At 38.7% G+C, this 21624-nt stretch overlaps 1 protein-coding gene across 5 annotated transcripts in view; it reads left to right on the top strand.

Annotated features, from left to right (window-relative positions):
• TRAPPC9 (trafficking protein particle complex 9) overlaps nt 1–21624 on the top strand; it is a 455527-nt gene that overhangs the window by 148660 nt on the left and 285243 nt on the right. For all 5 annotated transcript variants that reach the window (XM_035319324.1, XM_035319322.1, XM_035319323.1 and 2 more), the window contains one exon: nt 5093–5203. In XM_035319324.1, coding sequence (XP_035175215.1) covers nt 5093–5203 — 111 coding nt within the window. The remainder of the gene's footprint in view (nt 1–5092; nt 5204–21624) is intronic.

Raw genomic sequence — 21624 nt, 5'->3', positions numbered from 1 at the left:
TCGTTGTTTTGCTGTGCTATATGAAGCGGTCGTGTTCATCAGTGGATTTGGGAGAATTGGGTTGGCTTCTAGCATGCCACTGCCTGTCATCATTTCCAAGTGCTAATCTTCACTTTCTGGTGTCTCGTTTTAGGCAGGGATGTTGGGCGTGCCTGGTTAAAGAAAGCATAAAAGAAGCAAACCAAAGTATAGGTGTCAAAACGCTCCTTGATGGGGAAACTGAGCTGAGTCAGGATGTGGACAACTTGCCAAACCCCCTCCGAGTGTTTCTTGTTTCAGCTGTCTTCAGAACAAAGCTAGAAACAGAGCTGCAATATGATTATTCACCGAAGTGAGCTGTCATTAGAGCGTGATAGCTGCATCTGCTTTTTAATTTTGTGTTAAACGTTACTGAAGTGCATCCTCTGATGTCATTTCAGAGTAGATTGCAATACCCCTGAAAGAAATTTCTAGATCACAGTATAATTTCCTCCTGTCTTAAGTTCCCACAGCCCCAGTTTTGTGACTATTTCTGTCATCAGAACAGACATTGGAAGGTTTTTAAAACACAATTTGTCACTAACTTTTGTTTGTCTTACATCATGGATTCTGTAATGGAGGATAACAGAAATTAATTTATGCGGTAAATCTCCAAGACAAGGTAGAAATAACTCTTTTTTTCAATTAAAAAAAATATAATTCTTCTCTTTTAGTGTTTGAAATAAGTATTGACTTAATTTGGCATGTTACTCTGAGACCTTCAGATAATAAATCACCCAAGTGAAAATAACATCCTTTGAAATTCTAGTTTTGGCATGCACAACCTCCTAAGCTACAGACTTTTATGTTAAATGCGAAAGAGAATCTTGAACCTGAAATTCGTGATAGATTTTTCTAAAGGAAACACAATAGACAAACAAGGAAGGTAATTGAAATGGAAAATGTTTTCATGATGTGATTTTTAGTATTTTTCCACTTAGACTCTGAAACTGTTTGTTTGACCCAGGCTTATTTCCTTTCCATTAGCAGTCCGAATGATAGATGGAAACAAAAGTAAAATCCTTTCAAGCACTGGTATTCTTTATCCTGGGGTCTATAGACAGCCCAGTCCAGCTTTAATTCATCTTTGTTTAATTTGGGCTTTTAACATAATGCAATAATTTGTATATCATACTGTTCAGAAAACACGTGTTGTATTTGCAGTGTCTGAGCAGCTTATTCAGGTTTCACAGGAAAGGGAAGCTCTGTGCTCTTTTATGCTGTTTTCCTACATTTTGGTACACGGTGCCCGTAAGTATATGGAATAAAACAAACCTAGATGAAGGTTTAATTGGGCGTGTTAATATGGGATGATACCATGCTATCTGTATAGAGGTTCTGGAGGGAAAAAAGGCAAGCAAAAACCAACAAAAGCACCCCAACCCACCAAATGACTTGTGGATGTGTTTGACCTAAAGTTTAAGAAGTAATTACTGTCTGCAAAATGATCCAAAACCTCTAGAAAGACTGGGAAGCTACGAGTAAACCCTTCAAATTGTGTGACATCTTGCAAAGATGGTTCTCTCCCTTCTCTGGGAAGAAAGAAAGGTAACTCACCATTCTTAACCAGATTTAGAAGATTCAAAGTAGTGGATTTTCTGCCTGTACCTCCCTTCCCAATCCACTAAGTATTTAGCATAAGGTGGTACGTGGTGGTGGATAGCTTGGAAAATGAAGAAGAAGTTGGCTAAGTGTAGGATAATCTTTCCCAGGTCCAGGAAACAGTGGCTTAGGACTGTTTTTTCTCAGCCAAAAATTTCACTAGGCTGCTATTGCCTTTAATTACATCATCTTATACCCATTTTTTTTTTTTTCTGAGTGTTTAATTTTTTTATAAGTTTAAAGACTTTTCCTTAAAAAATAAAATTAAAAAATAGAGGCCATGGCTAATTTTCTAGATTGCCTTGAAATCCTTAAAAAATATGACAATTGAAATTTCTCCTTAGTTAAAGTAACAGATTACTGACTTGATTTTTATGTAGTACTCCAGCAAATTCATGCTGAATTTCCTTTATCACACTTGCATGAATACGATTTACTTCTACAATCTCATTCACTGACACTGATACAGGTCCTTTAGCTCCTGTCTTGCAGAGGCCAGTCATCTGTAAGTTCACCTGTGGCAAAAATTGATACAAAGAATTGATTTGGCTTTCTTGCTAATTCTTTGTTTTTCTGAAACTTTCACTTTCACCCGGACTGTAGCTCAACATCATCAGTTCTACTCAATCCTACTGATAGTGACATGGTTAAAAAAAATAAATAAATTACATTTTTCAGGTCTCTAACAAACTGCTTTTTAACAACTTTTTTTTTTTTTTCCTTTTCACTTTATTATATCGCAACTTATGTTCCAGAGTTTATGCTTTGTCTTACTTCCAGTATTTGAAGCTTGCTGTTTCAATTCTTATATTTTTTGTAACCTTAAATTGTGCTTGGTTTTTTGTTGCTCTAGTAGTTGGTTTGGTACTGATGTGTATTCACTCTGAACTTCTAATGCTATGTTTTCCTACAATCTTAACATTGCCTGTAAGCTTTTTATACCTGTATCTTATTTTTCAAATTACCATAATTATAATGTAACTTTGGTTTTTATTAATTTTGTCATTAAAGATTTCCTGGGAGAGTTAACTCAAAGTCCACAAGGACATTCCCCTACACACCTATTTTGTTTTGTGTTTGAAAAAGATGAAAAAAGTCTCATGATGATGAATAATTTTCCCTACATAATCTAAGAGTTCCTATTCAGAAATGGTAGTGTTCAGGGATGATGGTGTCCTGTTCTGAAGGACTAATGGTTTTATAGATCCTTTACATTTATTGCAATTGTTTTATTTACAAAACTTTGGTTCTCCTGCCAAAAATACCGCACAGGGCTTGTATGAGTGTAACTTCAGACAATTGTTTGATTTTTGCTGTGGGGTAAATAAAGAATTCCTTCTGCATTGAACTTTGTAAACCTACTCGACCCTTGAAGTCTCCCTCGCAGGTTGTATCTGAGCATCTCCTCGAGAGGCAGAAGTTTCCTGCATCTTTACAGGTCTCGTCCCACTCTCCCAGCTATGAGGTGGAAGCCAGGCTTCCTTTTCTCTCTTTTTCATGCCTGGCTGGTAACAGGTTAGCTACTGACTTGAATCCTGCCCTTCCAGTCATATCTTTCTTGCGAGTTGTTAATTAAGGCAGGGAGCTTCTGCTGTGAGCTGGGGCTCCTTATCTGGTCGAAATTCTTGAGTTTTGACGTGTTTGCTTCAGGCACTCAGCTACCTTTGTGCATTCCTCTCTGTATGCAGTATTCACCGGGGCTTTACCCCAAAAGAGTGAAAACCCTTAAAAATCCTAAAAAAAAAGCAGCCCCCACCCCCATATACATATATTTTTTGCCTTTGCTAAGAGGCATGGTACTGTCTGCTGGCAGCACTTGCTCGCAATTAATCCGACTGCATGTGGGGCTTGTCAGAGGGCTGCTCCCATCTCCAGGGTTTGCCAGGCAGCAGCATAGTTCCTCCTGTAGATGCTCTGGAAATGATCTCTCTTGATATTCACAAGAGAGTTGTGTGAGGAACTGGAAAGCGTGTTTCAAAAGTAGAAGAGCAGATCACAGATCTTAAGGTCTTGCGCCTCTAGAGTTTAATTGCCACTGGAATGACTGGTGTTGGGGTTGAATTGAAGTTATTATGCAGTAGGAGAGGTATACATGCAGCTCCTGAAGGACATGGAAGTACTGGAACAAGTCCCGAGGAGGGCCTCAAAGAAGGCCTTCACCTCTTCTGTGAAGACAGGCTGAGGGAGTTGGAGTTGTTCAGCCTGGAGAAGAGAAGGCTCCTGGGAGACCTTACAGTGGCCTTCCAGTGCCTAAATGAGGCCTCCAGGAGAGCTGCGGAGGGACTCTTCATCAGGGGGTGTAGGGATAGGTCAAGGGGGAAAGGCTTTAAACTAAAAGAGGGTAGGTTTAGATTAGACATAAGGAGGAAATTCTTCACTCAGAGGGAGGTGAGGCCCTGGCCCAGGCTGCCCAGAGAAGCTGTTGATGCCCCATCCCTGGAGGTGCTCAAGGCCAGGCTGGATGGGGCTTTGGGCAGCCTGGGCTGGTGGGAGGTGTCCCTGCCCATGGTGGGGGGGGGGTTGGAATTGGATGATTTTTAAGGTCCCTTCCAACCCAAACCACTCTGATTCATGTGAACTCCCTCTCAAATTAAAGCTGCTTATGGCTTTTACTTCTGACATTCAATACGAGTTACTTTTCCCTACTTATTGATTCTGGTAGCAATTACATGGGTTGTGATGATCTGTAACCTTTGTACAATGGCTATACTGCTTTATTCTGTAATTCCCAATGGCGAGTCACCTAATTCTGTTATACATGCATTTAAACTTCAAAGTCATTTATAGCTAAAGCTAAATTGTAGTGATGCTTAAGGCTACGATATTTCCCTGTTGTTAAGTAGCTTCTGAGGAAGTTTTGAATTTGAGTGGTCTGATAAAGCATTACTGGGGCTGTGTGGTTTTATTTGGCATTTTACTGTCTGGTTCTGTTCCTGATTTTTTTGTTTCTTGTGTATTATATTACAATTTTCATTCAGTGCTGCTAATTATGTTTAGTTTCACAAGGAAGAAAAGTTTATAAATAAGAATAAAAAATTTACAGTAAAGTTTCTATTCTGTAGCTTTGTTGGTATTATATCCTAGGCTTACCAGAAACATGGTTGATACATTCGTAGTGAATGCTTCTAGGGAAATTTGGATTTGAAGGATGGTAGCTGGTAAATATAAGAATTTCTGTTAAGCCTGCTTGTGTTTGCCTTTCCTACAAAAGGGACAAAGTTGTCTTTCTTGAAGTAGTTGGTGTAAGGGAGAGAGTGCTTCAGTTGCCAAAAAAGAGTTATTTCTAGTAAAAGACCAAGATACTCATAAAAACGGAGTAGGATATGAAATATATGCATGTGAATATATGTATATTTATATGCATCTAAACTTTTATGTATACATGTTTATTCTGATATTTTCTGATACATATATATAGAGAGAGAGATATTGAAGTTGCAATATCCCTTTTCTTTTTCCCCTGTCTGAACAGCACCCGGCAGTGCCACCTACTTCTAGATGTCTTCAATTCTACAGAGCACGAGTTGACCATTAGTGCCAGGAACAATGAAGATTTAATTCTGCATGCCGGGGAATGTCAGCGGTAAGTCCTTTCAGTATGAAAAGGGCCCTATTTGTAACAATATCATGTATTTCTACCCTAATGATGATATTTGGGGCCTGTTTTTCCTTTGAACATTGTGAAGCTGGCAAAGTATAAACCAATTAACAAATCAACTGGAAGGTATGCAACAGTGAAAAACAAATACAGAATATGTAACAGTACCAGCAATATCCTGACAAAGGGCAAAGTACAACTCAAAATATGGCTGAATTTTGTCAGTTTTTATTTATCAAGGAATGGACAAAAATATCAGTGATATGCAGTCCCTGATACTTTTTTATCTTATTCAGAAAGAATTCATTCTTTTCTTTTTCAAAATACAAGTTAAATACTCACCAAAATGTGCATATTTATTTTGTATCCTGTTTCCCATCATTTCTATAGTTAGTAGACTGTTTGGAATTTGTTCCCGGTTTTTAGGATAGTGTATAACAAACATAAATAGTGCTACAAATAAGGTTATAAAATTATTTTGCATTTCCTTGAATGAATTACTTGTTTTTTTTTCCTATATGCTTAACAATTGAAGTTTAAATACCATTAAATTTGTATATTGTAATGCATATAAGCCTGTTCCGTAAGTCTTTTGAAACAGTCATTTATCAATGTGGTTTCTGTAGCTCTTTCTTGCAAGGATGGTGAGTTTAATCTTAATGCAAAGTATCTTACCTTTGTATTCTTGCCTAGAAGTTGCACTGAATTTTCTGTTATTTCTAAACTCATTTGTTATCTCTTGAATGATAAGCACAGTTGTTACCATGCATTTGTAACTGTGTATATAACTCCTGTCTTAGAGGTTTAATTTTTATTTGGATGGATCTGCCACAGTAACTTAGGTGGAACATACACTGAGCCTTAAAATTAGCAAACTCTTTCTAGCAAAGGACTTTTATTAATCATTAAAAAAAATAATCATTAATTTTCCATTTTTTTGGAGCAGTGGTTTAAGATTGGACCTGATGCTTAGGGACATGGTTTAGTGGGTGACATTGGTGGTAGGGGGATGGTTGGACCAGATGATCTTGGAGGTCTTTTCCAAGCTTAATGATTCTATGATTCTGTCTTTCTTTTTAAACAGTACTGTCATTTACAGGTGTTTGCTTTAGAACCAAGTGTTTTCAGTCCAGATACACAATGTTTTTCCACAAGCCCTACTCTTAGATTCTCTTTTTATCAGCTTTTCCCAGCTTCTGACATTGATTTTTTGTTAATATTTGAGTAATATTTGAAGTGAGGCTGTTCAGACGAGTCCAGTTGTTTTTCCCCTGGCTTGTACCTTCCTGATACCTTCCTCATTCTTAATGCTTTCCCCATTCCACTTTTATTTAAATTGTAGCTTTTTCTCCGCTCTTACTTTGGTCACTCACTGTTCCTTTTGTAATTTACCATCCCTCCATTCATCACCATCATTTTGAAATCTCCTGTCCTGACAAAGTGTAGATAGCAGGAAATTGTTTTCTTCGTTCCTGTTCTCATTGCTAGAGCCTTTCATATTTTCTGCCAACAAACCTACAAAGAAGGATAATGCTGCATCCTGCTCACTGCTCGCCTCTTTGCTTCCCCCTTTGTGTGTTTAGAAAGTAAAATAACTTGGAAGCCTTTGTTGTGTTGTTTCTGCTTTCTGTATTATGGAGCGGTCACTGTAGGATAAGAGATTTGCACTCCTGTGCCTAGTGGGAAGGAAGTTGCAGGGAATTCTTTTATATTTGGAAAGTTCAGCTTTCGAGACCAGTGGAGCCTCCCAGCTGCAAAGCTGTTTCTTCAAGTAGTTGACTGCACACTATTGATGGAGCTTTGCTGTAAATTAGAAATGTTTTCAATGTAATCAGCAGTAAAACTGAACTTGTTTATCACGGTGATGTGGCATTCAGAAGTGAAACCTAAAGAATATCGCAGGCAGCTCTGGGAGGGAATTGTATCAGGTACATTAACAAAAAAGTGTTGCCAGTAGCAGTGATTTTAATTTATTGAAAACCTTAGGTATGGTAATTATTGTGTTTCTTACTTGATTATCAAACCATTAAAATTAAATTTCATGACAACCCTCATTTATGCGTAAATCACTTCATAATTTATGGTAATAGATGTTATCTCGTTATGTGCCCCAGGATATCTCATTTTGTACAACATCCCCTGCATTACCTTTGCATTTCCATTCTGTGCACAGTATGTCTGGCAGTCCGGAATGGCAAACATCATCATCAGCGCGAGATTTATCAAGGTGATGCTCTGAGTTAGATGAATCCTCTCATATATCTTTGTGGTGCAACACAACGGAGGTTTGAGAGACTTTTATGTACATGCGACTCCACAGTTGGAGGCCGCAGATACAACATGTTTAGATGTTGGAGGTTTTGGATGGCTTTGGCCTTGGTGTGAGGACTGTGAGTATTAAGGCTTTGAACTGCAGGGGAGTAGGGCTAGGAGAGGAGTTGAGAAGTGAAGAACAAACAGCACCTGGGTAAGAACAGGCTGGGAAAAAAGGGGTCAAATACTGCCAGTCATGGAGGAGCGGTAAAGGATCAGGAAAGGGAATGAAATCAAAAAATTTGTGAGAGCTGTATTTCCTTGTGAAGAGAAAGTACCCCTTGAAGCTGTCGGATAGATATGTCACTGCTACAGGCCATCATAAATGAGGGCGTCCTCGTATTGGTCATTCAGGTAGCAGAGAAATGCTACAGCAGCAAAGTCAATAATCAGAAATTAAGAATTGCAAGCCAGACTGCTTTCTGGGTAGCCAGTTCGTGCCCTTTAGCTGGGCTAGAGGGCTAAATGAGTGAGCTTTTGTGTAAATATTCACTGAAGTCAAGCAGAACTTTTCTCAGTTTTGATGAATGAACTTTTGTGTATATTGACTCAGATATTTTTAAAAACTTTTTTGTTAAATTCTGATGACAATCAAAAATAAGGAATCAAATTGTTTTTATTTTTATACCTGTCATCATATAGTATGGTGGGTTTTGTCCATGAAAAATACGGTTATGTAAAAAATCTTTGTGTGCATATTTACTGAGTATCGGCCATTGACTACTGCTTATTTAAATACATTGGTTAATTGAGCTGTGAAGTCTGTGAATACCTGATTAGACCTAATTCGCTAAATGTTGAGTTTGCAGAAGTGGCATTTCTCTGGAACCTGGTTATCAGACTGGTGTTAAATACTTGCTGTCTTTTTGAGAACTGTAATAAAAGGGCACGAAGTTATCGATGTTTCAATGAAAGCTTTCGGTTGAATGGAAGTGTTGTATATCGCATTTTCTGCAGTATGTTAGCAATGCACAGGCGCATTGAAAACATTCGGAAATAAGTCCTCTTCCAAAGGGTAGGAGAATTTAAAAATTCTTACCTATTGCAACCCATCAGTAAGTTCCCTTAATAAATGTATTGTCTATGTGTGAGTAAATCATGCTTGTTATTACTCACAGCTGCTAAGTCAATGTTTAATTTGTGCTTTTGATTGTGACAGGGCATGTTGTCTGTGTGAGAGATTAATTATGTCTTCCTTACGTTGCTGTTATAGTTTGTTTTTTAAAGACAGAGCCACTATGATTAAGGCCTTGCTGTCATCAAGCAAAGCTAAAACTTCCCCAGCTCTTCACATTAAAAACATGGCAAGCTGGAAGGTTTTGAGGACACTTCAAGCTGATTTAAAAAAATACCAAAGGTTGTAATAACCAAAACATAAAAAATCACCTCCTGTTTTCAGGGTAATAGTTTTTGTTTCCTTGACAGTTGTTAAATACATAGTTCAGATGTTTAAGGTTTGCCATTTTTATTTATTTATTCTTACTAATAGCAAAGAAATAATAATTTGGGCAGGGAGGGGGGATGTGCCTAGCCCAGATCAATATCATGGTCCACTTTTAATGCTTATATTTATCTCAAAGCACAAAAATTGGAGACTTTATATAAAAGATCTGCAAAAATGATAGACTGGCAAATAATAAGGAAATAAAGAGAAATAAAGGGCATGATAAAGAGAAACTTAAATTTGGATTGCTTTGTGGTTAAACCACTGAAGAAATCCCTTCTGGGGGGGGGACCTGCTGCTCTGGTAAGGTGTGAGGGTGTGGTGGGTGATATCACACGATGGTTGCGAGTCCTCCATGGTGCTGCAAAAAAAACAAATGTGATCAGAGAACATAACAGGCAAATATAAATATGGAACCATAGCTGAGAATTACAACATTTCTGGCCACACGTATGTCAGAAAGATGAGATCACGTAGAAGATGCAGGTAACTGGTCAAAGTGACGCAGGCCTAGAATTCGGTTTGATAAGCGCAGTAAAAGTTAAAAGGGTTTATTAATGTGTTCTGTCAAGCTGGGAACAAAGATGGGCTCTCTTTTAAATGTCAAGGGAGGTGAGAACACCAGGAAAAACTTGGCTTTGAGCTGTCTAGGGGAAAAGCTAGAAATGAAGAGACTTCCAAGCTTCAGACATCAGATCATCAAGCAGTTTTCCTTGCTTTGAAGTAGAGGCAAAGGACCTGGCTTTGTCTAAGGGATGCTCGGCTGGGTGGCTAAAGACCTGCCTGCAATTGCTGCACCTTCCAACAGGAAGACCTTTTCAAGTGCTATGTCCCTGCAATTGTCAATGAGAAAACATTGACATCTCTTTCTTAGGATCAACATCTGAATTTAGCATTTCTGTTTCTGTCAAAACCACCGTAATTTGCAACACAGATAAACCGCTCTTGTTTAGTTGTTAGGGAGAGAGCTACCTCTAAGTCCTTCTTATATTTGTCTACTCCAAGGCTGTTTTCTTCCTTCAGCCTCATTTGAAAATCTCTGTGTATTGACTTCAGCAACTGGAGGATGCTACGCTGGGTAGGCAACTGGTTTGGTTTTGTGTGACTCCTCATAAGGTCTTTTTGCTATTCCCACTTTCTCAAAAGTAAGTGTAAGCAATTTGACTGCTTTTCTAAGTCAGCGACAAACCAGCTGGATCTAGCCTGCATGGCAGTTTTTCTGACATCTTTGAACATTGACTTGACCTTAAGAGACCAAATTTACACCGTTTCTAATATTTTGTGTACTCAGCTAGGGGAACAGGAGGTTTGTAAGTGCAGGCCAAGTTTGTCTCTGACAGGATTTATTAAGTTTAATAGGGTATAGCATAAACATGGTTAGATAGGTTGGCCCCTATTCAAAATATCACTTAGGTATTGTATGAGCTTTTCATCCTAGTTTTAAATTACTCCAAATCTGATATTTATTTATGCCTTAAATCGTAAGTAGAGCACTGGTTGTAGGAAACGAGGGTTCAAAAAAAATCTCTCTTGAACAAAGAATAATTGATTTCAGAATTCAGATTTAGATTTTTATTTTTATTTTTTATTTTTGGTAAAGGAGCTTTTTTGTAGGAGAAGCCAGGGTTTTTCCTGAGTTCGTTTCATCAATACTTGGGAAAAACCATTCATTTATTGAAATTTGTGGATGCTAGACGCTTAGAGAGGAAAATGAAATTTGGTCCTCAGTAACTAGCAGTCTAAGTGGAGGCATCCAACAATGTACATGTGTATTAAAAAGAAGACTGAAGTGCTAGTATTTTTTCATTTATTTTTCATTTTTGTGTAAGATACGTGGGGAAAGAGGGAAGAATGTAAGAAAATTCATTAATACTGATTTTGGTAGACAAGAATGGATCAAGAAGCTTAACAGGAAAAAAATACTGCTTCCTGTAAATCAAATTGTGCTTGCTCTTAATTCACACATATTGATGCGTATAGGTTTGTGTTGTGGTTTTAGAAAGACCATGTTTCAGCACTGAGGGATGATGGAAAAAAGTGGAATTGAAGGCTGACCATTATGAGCCTTTCACTAGAAATTAGTCCGCTCATTAAATGAAAAACAGCAATATCCATGGGAAGAAATGAATCCATGGAAAGAATTGGGTTGCCTATTCTTGTTTTTTAGTGGATTTTCTACTTGAAGGAGAAGGGTAAGTAGTGTTAACAAACATTGCTTTTTCTACCAAAGTTTGTCACTAATTCTGTGAGATGGAAAGTTAATCAAAATTTCTATTTTGCCCTGAACCTACTCAGTTGTGAGCACGACTGAGATAGGTCGTTGCTGTTTCTCACCCTATAGTTCTGTGTTATCACACATCAAATTTTCATGCGTGTATTTATGCACTAACTATTACAGTGAAGGCCAAGTTAGAAACCTAGGTGTGAATGAAATTATGGTAGACAACCATCAAGTAAAAAGAGACGCCATCTGGACGAGCCCTGATGGGTAGGGAGGTACGTATCTGCAGCTCTACTGTAGCTGACACAACCCCAAATCCTGTCAGACTTACCTTATGGAATAAACGCAAGGTAGGCTGCAAACATCATTATTGAAGAGATTATTGCTTGATTCTTTCCAACCTAGCTGAACATGGCGCTACCTAAGCTATGATGGGCAAAGGAAACTGCCTGGATCAGAGCAGGTTTGTAAAAAAAAAAAAAAAAAACAAAAAGTATTTGTTGTATGCTGTTGGGCTGCAGACGTGGATCTTTGGGGCTGATTTCCAGGTTTGCCGTGCTTCAAGTGCGGGTTTGAACCCTTTGTCCTCAAGAGGTCCCTTCCAACCCAAAATACTCTCCGATTTGAAAATCTGCATGCTCATTGGAAACTTGCTCATTCTTCCCAAAGCCAACAGAGTTATATTGTTCCCGCCAGGCAAGTGCCCATATGACTTTGTTCCTCTTATCACTTTCTCTTGTCCTCTAAGACTTTGTCTTACCAACATTTGGCCTATTCTGTCATTATTATTATTGCTTCCAGAGGATTAATCCCTTTCCTTACCCTTCCTTTATTTTTCATCTGTAACAGAAGGCATAGTGCCAGTTTACGTTTAAAGCTCCTGGCCTCCAGACCCATATTACTTTAAGTAGTCTGTTATTGAAAGCAGCGTGCGTTTACACGGTTCTGCTTTGTATGTCTGACTACTTCTTATTTTTTTTGGAGACTTGGAAATACAGAGGGAAGGGTATCTTGATGTAGAACCTTTATAGGTTGTAGGTTCAAACTGTGAAGTGAACTGAATAGTTTTTGTCCATTTCCTAATTAACCATCCTCTCAGTTTTCAGGGAAAAAAAAACTACCAACACATTTCAGGACATTTTTATTCTTGCTGCCAGTAGAAGAGTGAGGCATTTGGGTACAGGTACAGCTCTAGGTCACACCTAGCTCTAAGCCACATCGATATCTATAGTTAAATAGATGAATTCAGCCTATAGCACTGCCTGTGTTTAGGAGCACTTGCTGTGTTTTGCGGCAGTGGTGACATGGTGACTGCGTTAATGGGATGAAAAAAGATTGTCTTGAATGGCTGCCAGTTAGTCTGGTTTAACAGCCAAAGGATTTATTAAAGTTGCACTTCAGTGTTGCACTGATTTGGCTTTCTGCCTGCGCCCTGATCTTCTGCAAGAGATCAGGATGGTACGGCATAGGCTTCCTGAAGTTGGAAATGAAAATACCCAATTCCTATAAATTTATTTTCAATGATCAAAAATGCAATTAAAATAGCTGTTTTATGAGTCTTTCCTTCAAAGAGAAAAGTCAATCAGAATTAGTGCCTCGGTAGTTTGAATTTATTCTTCATTCTTGACATCCATTTCCTTCTTCCTTGATTATCTGGAGCCACAAGCTAAAACAACAGTAATCTGAAGAAGTCTGAAAGATGCTGTGTAAATGCTCTGGTGTATAAATCCTCTTTTTTATGATGTTTCCATTTTCCTGTCATAGAGCTGTTTTCAGAACTTCGAAACGGAGTCTTTGTTTTCTTTTTTTTACCCTTTTAATGCAATTTTTACCCTTCAGAAAGTTAGAGCAATCCTTCCTCACCCCACTGAAAAATACCCAGTGCTTTAAGAAAGAAGGCCAAAATAAGAACATGCAAGACACAATAGCTGTCATGTTGTATCACGATATTTGCTTATGCTGATACTTCCACAAGTGAACTTGATTAAATAACAGTAACAAAACCCGATTTCTTGGCTAAGAGTTTCAAATGCATTCATTTTAGGTACCGTCAGCTTCAGTTTTGATCTGTCTGTACGAGTGCCGTCCCTGGCAGCCACTGGAGAAGCAACGTGAAATCTTGGCAGGCAGCGGCGTGGTGTGAAGTCCAGTATCTTCCCTTATTTTTGTTCACTGTTCACTTAGTCTCTCCACTCCAGCCACCCTTTCAGTGGCTGGGTCTTCCCAAGGGAGATGTTACCCATGGTGGCTTGGTACTCTCTTAGTCAACAACGTGGCCTTCAAAGCACATTTGCTCAGCTTTGGAAAATACCCGCTGCTTCTAATTTGTTTCCTTATAGTTGGAAAGGACAGTAAAAATGAAGAATTCTGCTCTAGCTTTGGATTTTTAAAGAATAACAGTCAGTTCTCAAATGAAATCGCTGGAGTAGTTTAATCTTCTGTCCCTCAGAAGGAGCGTTACTGAAGGTAGAGTAACCCTAAATCAGAATCCTGTGGTGCTGTCATTTCTGTCTAGTGCTGTAGGTGTGTTTAAAGCCTCCATATCTGCACTTTTAAAATTACTCCTTGTCTTATATAGTGCTTTCGGGCTATGAAAGATGCCAGCATTTTGGAAACACTCCAGCGTTGACATGTTGAGTCGTGAGTATGTACCCTCATGGAACTTGTAAAGAAGGTTAATTACAGGTTTCTTTCAATTTTTTCCGTGTACATCTGCACTGGATAAGTGTGCTGAATTGGAAAAGAGTAAACGTTTTTAAGCAAGGAAGTTGTAGCTCATAGGTCCATTTCAGTTCTGCTAAGGCATTAACAAGCTTGTGGGTAAGGAAGATCTAATTAATGTAACTGCTGGCATATGACAACGTTCCTCACCAAAGGCTGATAGAGAATCTGAGCTGCTGTGGGATAAGAAATGAGAGTTATTAATTGGTTAAGAGAAAGGTGGCAGAGGAGTGAATAATCATTTTGTTAATTGTAGAAGTAAAGTCATCGGTGGAGGCCTTCTGGAATCCCTGCTGGGCCCTGTGCTGCTCAGCCTTCCTGGAAACGGAGTGGGAAAAGGAGCGAGCAGGGGGCTGGGAAGTGCCCTGCGAGTAAATCGCGGGCTGTAGAGTGGGAAGCCAGCTGCAAGGAATTACAGAAGGACGAGGTGGTAAGATAGCAGATGAGACTCAGAGTTAATAAATCCAAAGTGATGAACAGGGTGGAAAAAGAATCCAAACTTTAAATACTGAATAGCTTCAAATAGCTCAGATGAGCAGGGCTGTCTTTTACCTCTTAGGAACTGGGTGTGGATTTTAATACATCTGCAAAAGCCTCTGCGCAGTATTCAATAGGAATCAAATACAAATCAACCATCCTTTTAAACAGACATTGTATCAGCATGTGGTAGGACGTTTTCACTTCTCTGGGAAATTATTTCCAACTGAAATTATATCTTTAAAATCCAGAATGCCTTTGTGTCGCAAATTAACATTTCATCACCATTTGGAATAGAAATTTTTCTTGGGGGTTGACAAACAGTGAACCGTACTGTATTTTTTGGTTCCTTTCTTTAAAGTTTATAATCCTTCCAGTTTTAAGAAGCATTATCACATCGTCTTTAAAGTATAAAAGCAATTCTTCAGCAGCTTCGTTTCAAACTTTGAAAAGATTAAGCTTTCTAAAAATTGTAATTCTTTCTAAAAATTGCTTTTTACTCTAGGCCAGCTGTTCTTAATTTGAAAAGAAACACGGCTGAAGGCATTCATTGTATCTGTAATTTGACCTTATTTTCTACATTCTGCAATATTGTACCGAATCCTGACCATCACTGTATGGTGATGATTGTCTTTTTGAAATTCTGTTCTCCTTGTTACACTAATCCTCTAACATGCTTCTGAGATTTATAAATGCAAACCCAAATGTTGGGTTTATAAAATAGAAATGTCCAGTCAAAGAGTTTAAACTAAATATTCATGCTTTTCTTTATCAGTGCCTCTTTTTATAGTCTGTTCTAACATTTAATACCTCTTTCTTTCTGTTCTACCGATACCTCCGCTATTGGCATCTTAATAGTTGTAGTTTAATGCTGTTTATAATTAGTAAATTATGCAATGGGTGGAAATTACACACTGTCCCACGGTTATCTCAGGATGCTGAGTATATTCACGTGGATTAACCTTGTCGTTCCTTGGGTTGGGACCATCATCATCCATGCAGCAGAGGAGCACATCTGAGAAAGTTCCCTGAATTTAATGTAACAAGTCCTTTGCCAGATAGCATGATAGGAAGAGCATAGAGAAGTGTCGATGCTATTAGACTTGAGAACAAAAAAAAATAAAGCAAGCTGGCACACATCAGAAATGGAAGAATTAATTATAAAACTTAATTCAAGTTCAATAGCTTGAAATGATTGGTAATTTTTTTTATTATTATTATTATTTTTTACAATTATGGGATTGAGGTTTTTCTGTCTGCTGTAACTGTTGGTAAGGTGGTTAAGTGGAAACTGGTTTAATGGTTCTTACTTTCACAAGCTAAATTATTTACTTCTTGGTGAAGGTTTTGCTATGTCACCAGATCTTTTCCTGGTTTCTGCTCTGAAGATTTCTGGAGCTTTCTGACACATGCGCTTGATTCCAGATTTGCACGGCTCAAGTGCAGGTATAAGGAGAGGAGCTGGGAGTGGGTTGGAGTGTATTTATACGAGATTTTTCAAATATTCTAAGATACTTCTGGTCCCCGGTTGTCTATTCTCTCCTTTCAGAGTCACCTTTGCCATGAAATGTGCTGTTGCCAGTCAGCTATTCACAAGTCTGTCCTTTCAGTGAGAGGGGAAAAGCAGTGGACAGGCAGGAACAGCAACCTTTAACATTTTTTTGGATCAGTTGAGAGTATTACAAGTTACATGACAAAACTAAAAATTGCAGTTTGGATAAATTCAAGTATGTCTTGAAACTAGATACACCTGGTATAACAGAATAGAGTTTGACCAGTGGTTTACTTTGGCTGCATGCCACAATTAAAATACAATTAAAATCATTTTTCCTCCATGTAAGTCTTCAGGAACTAATTTGGTTTTGGAAAGAATCTACTGAGTCATTGTTTGCAAGGGGAATTTTTTTCTCTCTCTAAATTGTTTCAAGCTAACAGTTTACCAGATCATCTCTATTTTTTTCTGAAATGCTTATTCCTTTTCTAATTGTTTTCAGTTCCAATTGCAATGTATGTCAACTCCACAGAGCACGTGGCAGAATAATAATTCTGCTAATAGTTGCTGTGAAGCACGTGTTATAAAATCCTGGCCATGGATGCATATCAGCTGAAATCTTTCCCTTTCATTAATGAGGCCCCAGCATCTCAGCTGATCACCGAAGTTTCCTTCTAGGTTTACACCAGAGAACCTCTGTTGTCAGCCTTATCTTTTAGATCAGAAAGGTGTTAATGAGTTGTACATCTCCCAGCGAGTTGGAAGAGCTTTAGCAGCTTCAAGGAGGTCTAACACCTGCTCATGCCAGCGCAAAAGCTCGGCAGGGCCACATTTAACCTATTTGAATCCCAAACTGCCTTTGATCTATTCGTTGTACCGTGTTCTTGAGTGCTTAATTTTAGGAGATTTATTGCGTAGTGAAAGATTTTAGTATTTAATTCAAAATGTTTAAAATGAAAGCTGCCTGTTTGGGATTGATAAACGATCAAACGATCATTTGATAATGATAATTATGATGATAATGATAATTCACAGCACTTTCTGAGCTCTGAGAGAAGATCCTTGTGATAGGATTCTTCAGGTTGGTGTGAACGAAACCAGACTGGATCAAGGAGAAACTTCAAATAGTGTACAGAACAAGGTTTCAGGCAACATACCTGCATTGAGAGTGGAGGTAAGAGCAGTGAAGCACAGTTCATATAAACCAGCGGTATCCCTGTGATCCTGGCATAGCTGAAATACCTCTTTCAGCTGGCCCAGGCTTTGAGAATGGTAGTATATTGGAACAAGCCTTTCCATCCAGTCCTGGTGTTAGTGATGCTAAATCAAGGAGTTGTGGCTGCACACACTTGGTTATTTCTCACAATCCTGGAAAATAAACTATTAGGATGATTTGTTGTGTTTTAAGGCCCTGATATGAACTGAAATATTCTGTGGGTGTTACAGTGCCAAGCTAACGGGGGCTTGTCTTTGAAAAGGAAGTATGCGGTGGCAGCGACAGTCCCCATTTGTGATTGTTTTTCATACTTACCAGAAGTGGAAGTGAAGTGGACTTTGTGTATAAAATAGAGAAACCTCTGCTTTTAAAGCTGCTCACACCAAATCCTTGTTTGCGTGCATCTGGGGAAAATACCAAAACTAGATCTGAAATAATTTCCAACTATATTCTGTAAAAATAACAGATGAACACTTAGCAAAGCAGGCAGTTTGTAATGAATGTGTGTCTTAGTTTCACAACGCCTGTCTCTTGCAGACAATGAAACCGTGTTTTTTAATTGTAAAGCCTGCGACTGTATCTTTGGGGTACCTGGGCGAAGCGTTTCACATCTTGCTGCTTTGTACACGTTGCGAACGAAGTTTATTTTGCAAGAAGTAGGCAAAATGTGGGTTACGGCTGTAAAGGCAATCTGTTCAGTTTGAATAAAGCTTACACTGAGGTCTTAACAGTTCAGTGACTGGAGGAGTGCTAAGAGAATACAAAATTAGGAAATTACACATAATAAAGCTACTTGAGTAGTAGTTTATTTTCCTGCTGCTCTTTGAAGAAAAGGGGGCAGGGAGGAAAACAGTGTCTTTAAATAGCCTGCCAGGCTGCTGCTGCATCTAGTTCCTTGTGTGACAGATACTGCATTTCTCATTAATGGTACCTTGCAAGTGCCTCTGGTTGCCATAGGAACTATCTCTGAGCCCTATACATTAAATTTATCCTGACAAAGGTTATTGTGGCACTTCTTACTAATTGGCTTTTTTTTTTTTTTTTTCCCCCTGCTATTTTTAACTTGTCGCCTCCCTGTGTGTTTCAGTTACACATCCTAAACGGAATCAATGGGCAGAAGGGCTGCCCGTGAGGAAACGCTGTGCAGGGCAGGGCTAATCGGCAGCCAGACTCTGGGTTTTGGTCTTCAGTGCTTGGTCAGAAAAATCTAAATCACAACTTGAAGTGGGAAATCACAGGTTACCTGTTTTGTCCTTCAAATGTTTTGATACAAAATAATCTAGGTGCTCTTGAAATACGGTTTTGGTTCACGCAGGCTGCTAATATTGTTTATCACCAAATATTAGTCATGTTGTTTATTACCAGCTATTACTACCAGCAGAAATCCAAGGAAGTAAGCCATATCCTGAAGAGCTGAAAAGCTAATTTAAAGCGAGACTCCAATAAACAGAAGATAGCCCAATAAGGGGAATTAGCCTTGTGCTATATTGGCACCTGGGACAGGTCCTATATTAGTACGAACGCAGTTACCTGGCGTATGCTGCTACAGCAGGTTGAATTAAAAGTTATACATAGACTGATGATATCATTGTTCAATTTCCTGTATGTGTTTTAGAAGACTACTGCTACAACGTTTCCAATGGCTAAGTACTCTCAAATTTAATTGTGTGATTGACTTCAGTTACATTTTCCAGGCTCGGTATTGAGACAGCAAAGCAGTGACTCGATGAGCAGTCCCAGAGTATGCATTTAATGGAGCATCAGAGAAGAAAAGTTGTAGGTAAAATAGGGGGGCTGTCAAGCACCGTGACTTCTTACAGCGTGGAAAGAATAGTCCAATTCTGCTGATCAGCAAGAAATGTGATTACAGCTGTGATAAGATACAAAAACGTGGCCATAAAGAAGACAACGTGACAGGAGTTGATCACACCGTGCCATTAGAGGAAGGGGAGGGGAGGGGCAGAGGATTCTAAACCCATCAGTAAGGTGAAGGAGATGGATGCACATTCACTTTTACACTCGACCAATTTCTGGGGCAGAGTTCACCCAGAGGTGCAGGCAGCAGTCATTTCACTGCCTGCTTTCTTTCCAGCCATACGAGAAAGAGAAATGTGCTTAAACCTGCCCAACCTTTAATCACTGAACTTTCTGGTGTTAATACATTTCAGTACTGATGTAGACCAGAATTTAAGCTTAGGGCACAGCAAACTTAAAAAGAGTTAGAAATGTAGAAGCTAGAAATGTTTGTTTACTATTGATTACTTCTGAAACATTAAGAGTAGTGCATTTAATTGCCTTGAAGCCCAGAAATATATCCAGTATTTAGAAACTTTGGAACTTTTTAGAAAGTTTTCTTTCCATGGTTTGTCTGAATGAATTTACAAGGACTATAAATTCATGCCTGGGAATGGGAATTTGCTACAAGAGCTAGTAAAGTCCCCATGGAAATCTGAAGGAAATGAAAGGGCATTTGGGAATTATATGCCTCGTCAAGGGCTATGCAGGGGTATGTTTCATTCAGTATTGCTTTTTGTGATGTATAACTTTGACCAGAAGCTTCTTGTTCAATATAAAAGCAAAATGCAAAGCTCTAGAAGACTGGCATTGACTTTCAGTTTTTTTTAGTTTTCCTCCTTCAGGTTGAAGGAGAAGGTGGAAAGCAAACCTTATTCTCCTAGGTATTTGGTGCTACAATTCCTAATGCTGTTGAACTTTCTAGATTTTCCTTTGTTCTTTGCTGGGTATGACTGAACAGACTTCTGAGCTGATACTTCCTTGTTTTCGGAAACTTCATTCATTCAGTGTAACACGTAGTGAACTGGAGTAACAAAAGTCTGTCTCGCATGTTTTTTTTTTATCCATATGCTAAAGTACGTTACAAAAGAGGTGTGTGTTGTGATTTGGGGCCTGAGAGACAGAGTAGTAAGCGTTTCTCTGGCTGTCACTCAGCAGGAAAGTGCCAAGAGCAGAAACACAATCTGCCTCTCTGGGTTTGCCGTAGCCGTTGCCTTTCAGTGCTGAAGTGCCCTGGCAGCAGCTGAGCATCTGATACGTACCTGAATATATGTACGCAGCGATGCCGAGAGCTGGGGTGTACAAGGAGCAGCTTGAAGATTTTCAGAACTTTTTATATGAAATACATCAGCACTAGCGGGCTGAAATGTAAATTATGATTTACAGTCACGTAGAAAATTACAACAGTGGTAAGGACATTTTTTTTCCCCTCTCCTGTGGTCAGCCCTGAAAATGCCAGAGCCCTACTGGAAATCTAAAATTAAATACGGAGGGAAGAAAACAGCATTCAAATGGTGTTATAATGTCTCAAGATTTTGAGGCATTTAAACCTAGTTTTTATGTAGCAAATTACACTCATTTGCCACGTAATTGAATTTCTAGCTGAACACCTACTGAAGAGTTTTTCTTCCCGTGTTGACTTCTCTATTGTGTTGACCATTAACCATAATTGTTGTTCCATCTCTTCTCAGTTCTACCCAGCAATTTTATATCTTTGTGTTGTTTATAAATTCATTGACAATGGGCTGTCTTTTCCCTATGCATGTGTTCTCCCGACACAAAGTGATTCTCATCAGTAATTAAGATTTACACTTGCTACTGCAGGAATTACAAAAGATTAAGGAATAATACAGAATTATGCAAAAAGAAGAAAAATATTAATTTAAGTTGCAGCAGTGCATGTGTTCTCAGATCTTTCACTTTGGCATACCGAATGTATCTAATACAGCATAGATTTTTCATTATTACAGGGGGGACTATAAAATATATTTCTGATCCTGTGGTAGAATATTTTATTGAATTTTGAATCACAGAATCATAGAATGGTTTGGGTTGGAAGGGACTTAAAGACCATCTAGTTCCAAACCCCTGCCATGGGCAGGGACACCTTCCACCAGCCCAGGTTGCCCAAAGCCCCATCCAGCCTGGCTTTGAACACCTCCAGGGAGGTGTTCCTTCTCTTTTTTTTTTCTTCATAAAATACTGTTTCACCCTAAGATCACAGTCAGTGACTCGTGGAATACCACAGAAAAGCAGGAAATGAGAGAAACAAAAAGTTGCCTGTAGTAATAATGTAGAATCTGGACTGGTTCCGGATACGTGGCACAGTTTTGAAAGTACTGCTCTTTTCTTGACCAAGTAGGCACCTTAACCAGTGTACATACAAAACAGTCTTGGAGTTTGGATGGAGGGGGAGAGATGTTTAGCAAAAGTTCTTTGTGATACCACAACAGAAGACTGGGCTAGAGTGAAAACCTCATGAGACTACTTTTTACTAGAACATGAACCAAATTTTTGACAAGATGACGTACCGAACGTGGTGAAGAAAAGTCTAAGGTAACAGTGAGTTTCAATGGAGCTCAATCGTGTGCCTGATTTTTAAAGGAATTTAAGTTTTAAAGAATTGAATTCAGTGTATGTTTTTTTCAAAATCTGCCTTGCAGAGTGTATGAAGTCTAAGTTCCAGATAACTAAGTGGACTTAGAAGCTGAGTGGATTACTCATGCAG

This window comes from Oxyura jamaicensis, chromosome 2 (assembly GCF_011077185.1).
Source record: "Oxyura jamaicensis isolate SHBP4307 breed ruddy duck chromosome 2, BPBGC_Ojam_1.0, whole genome shotgun sequence".
Classification (NCBI taxonomy): Eukaryota; Metazoa; Chordata; class Aves; order Anseriformes; family Anatidae; genus Oxyura; species Oxyura jamaicensis.
This window is presented reverse-complemented; position numbering and strand designations above follow the sequence as displayed.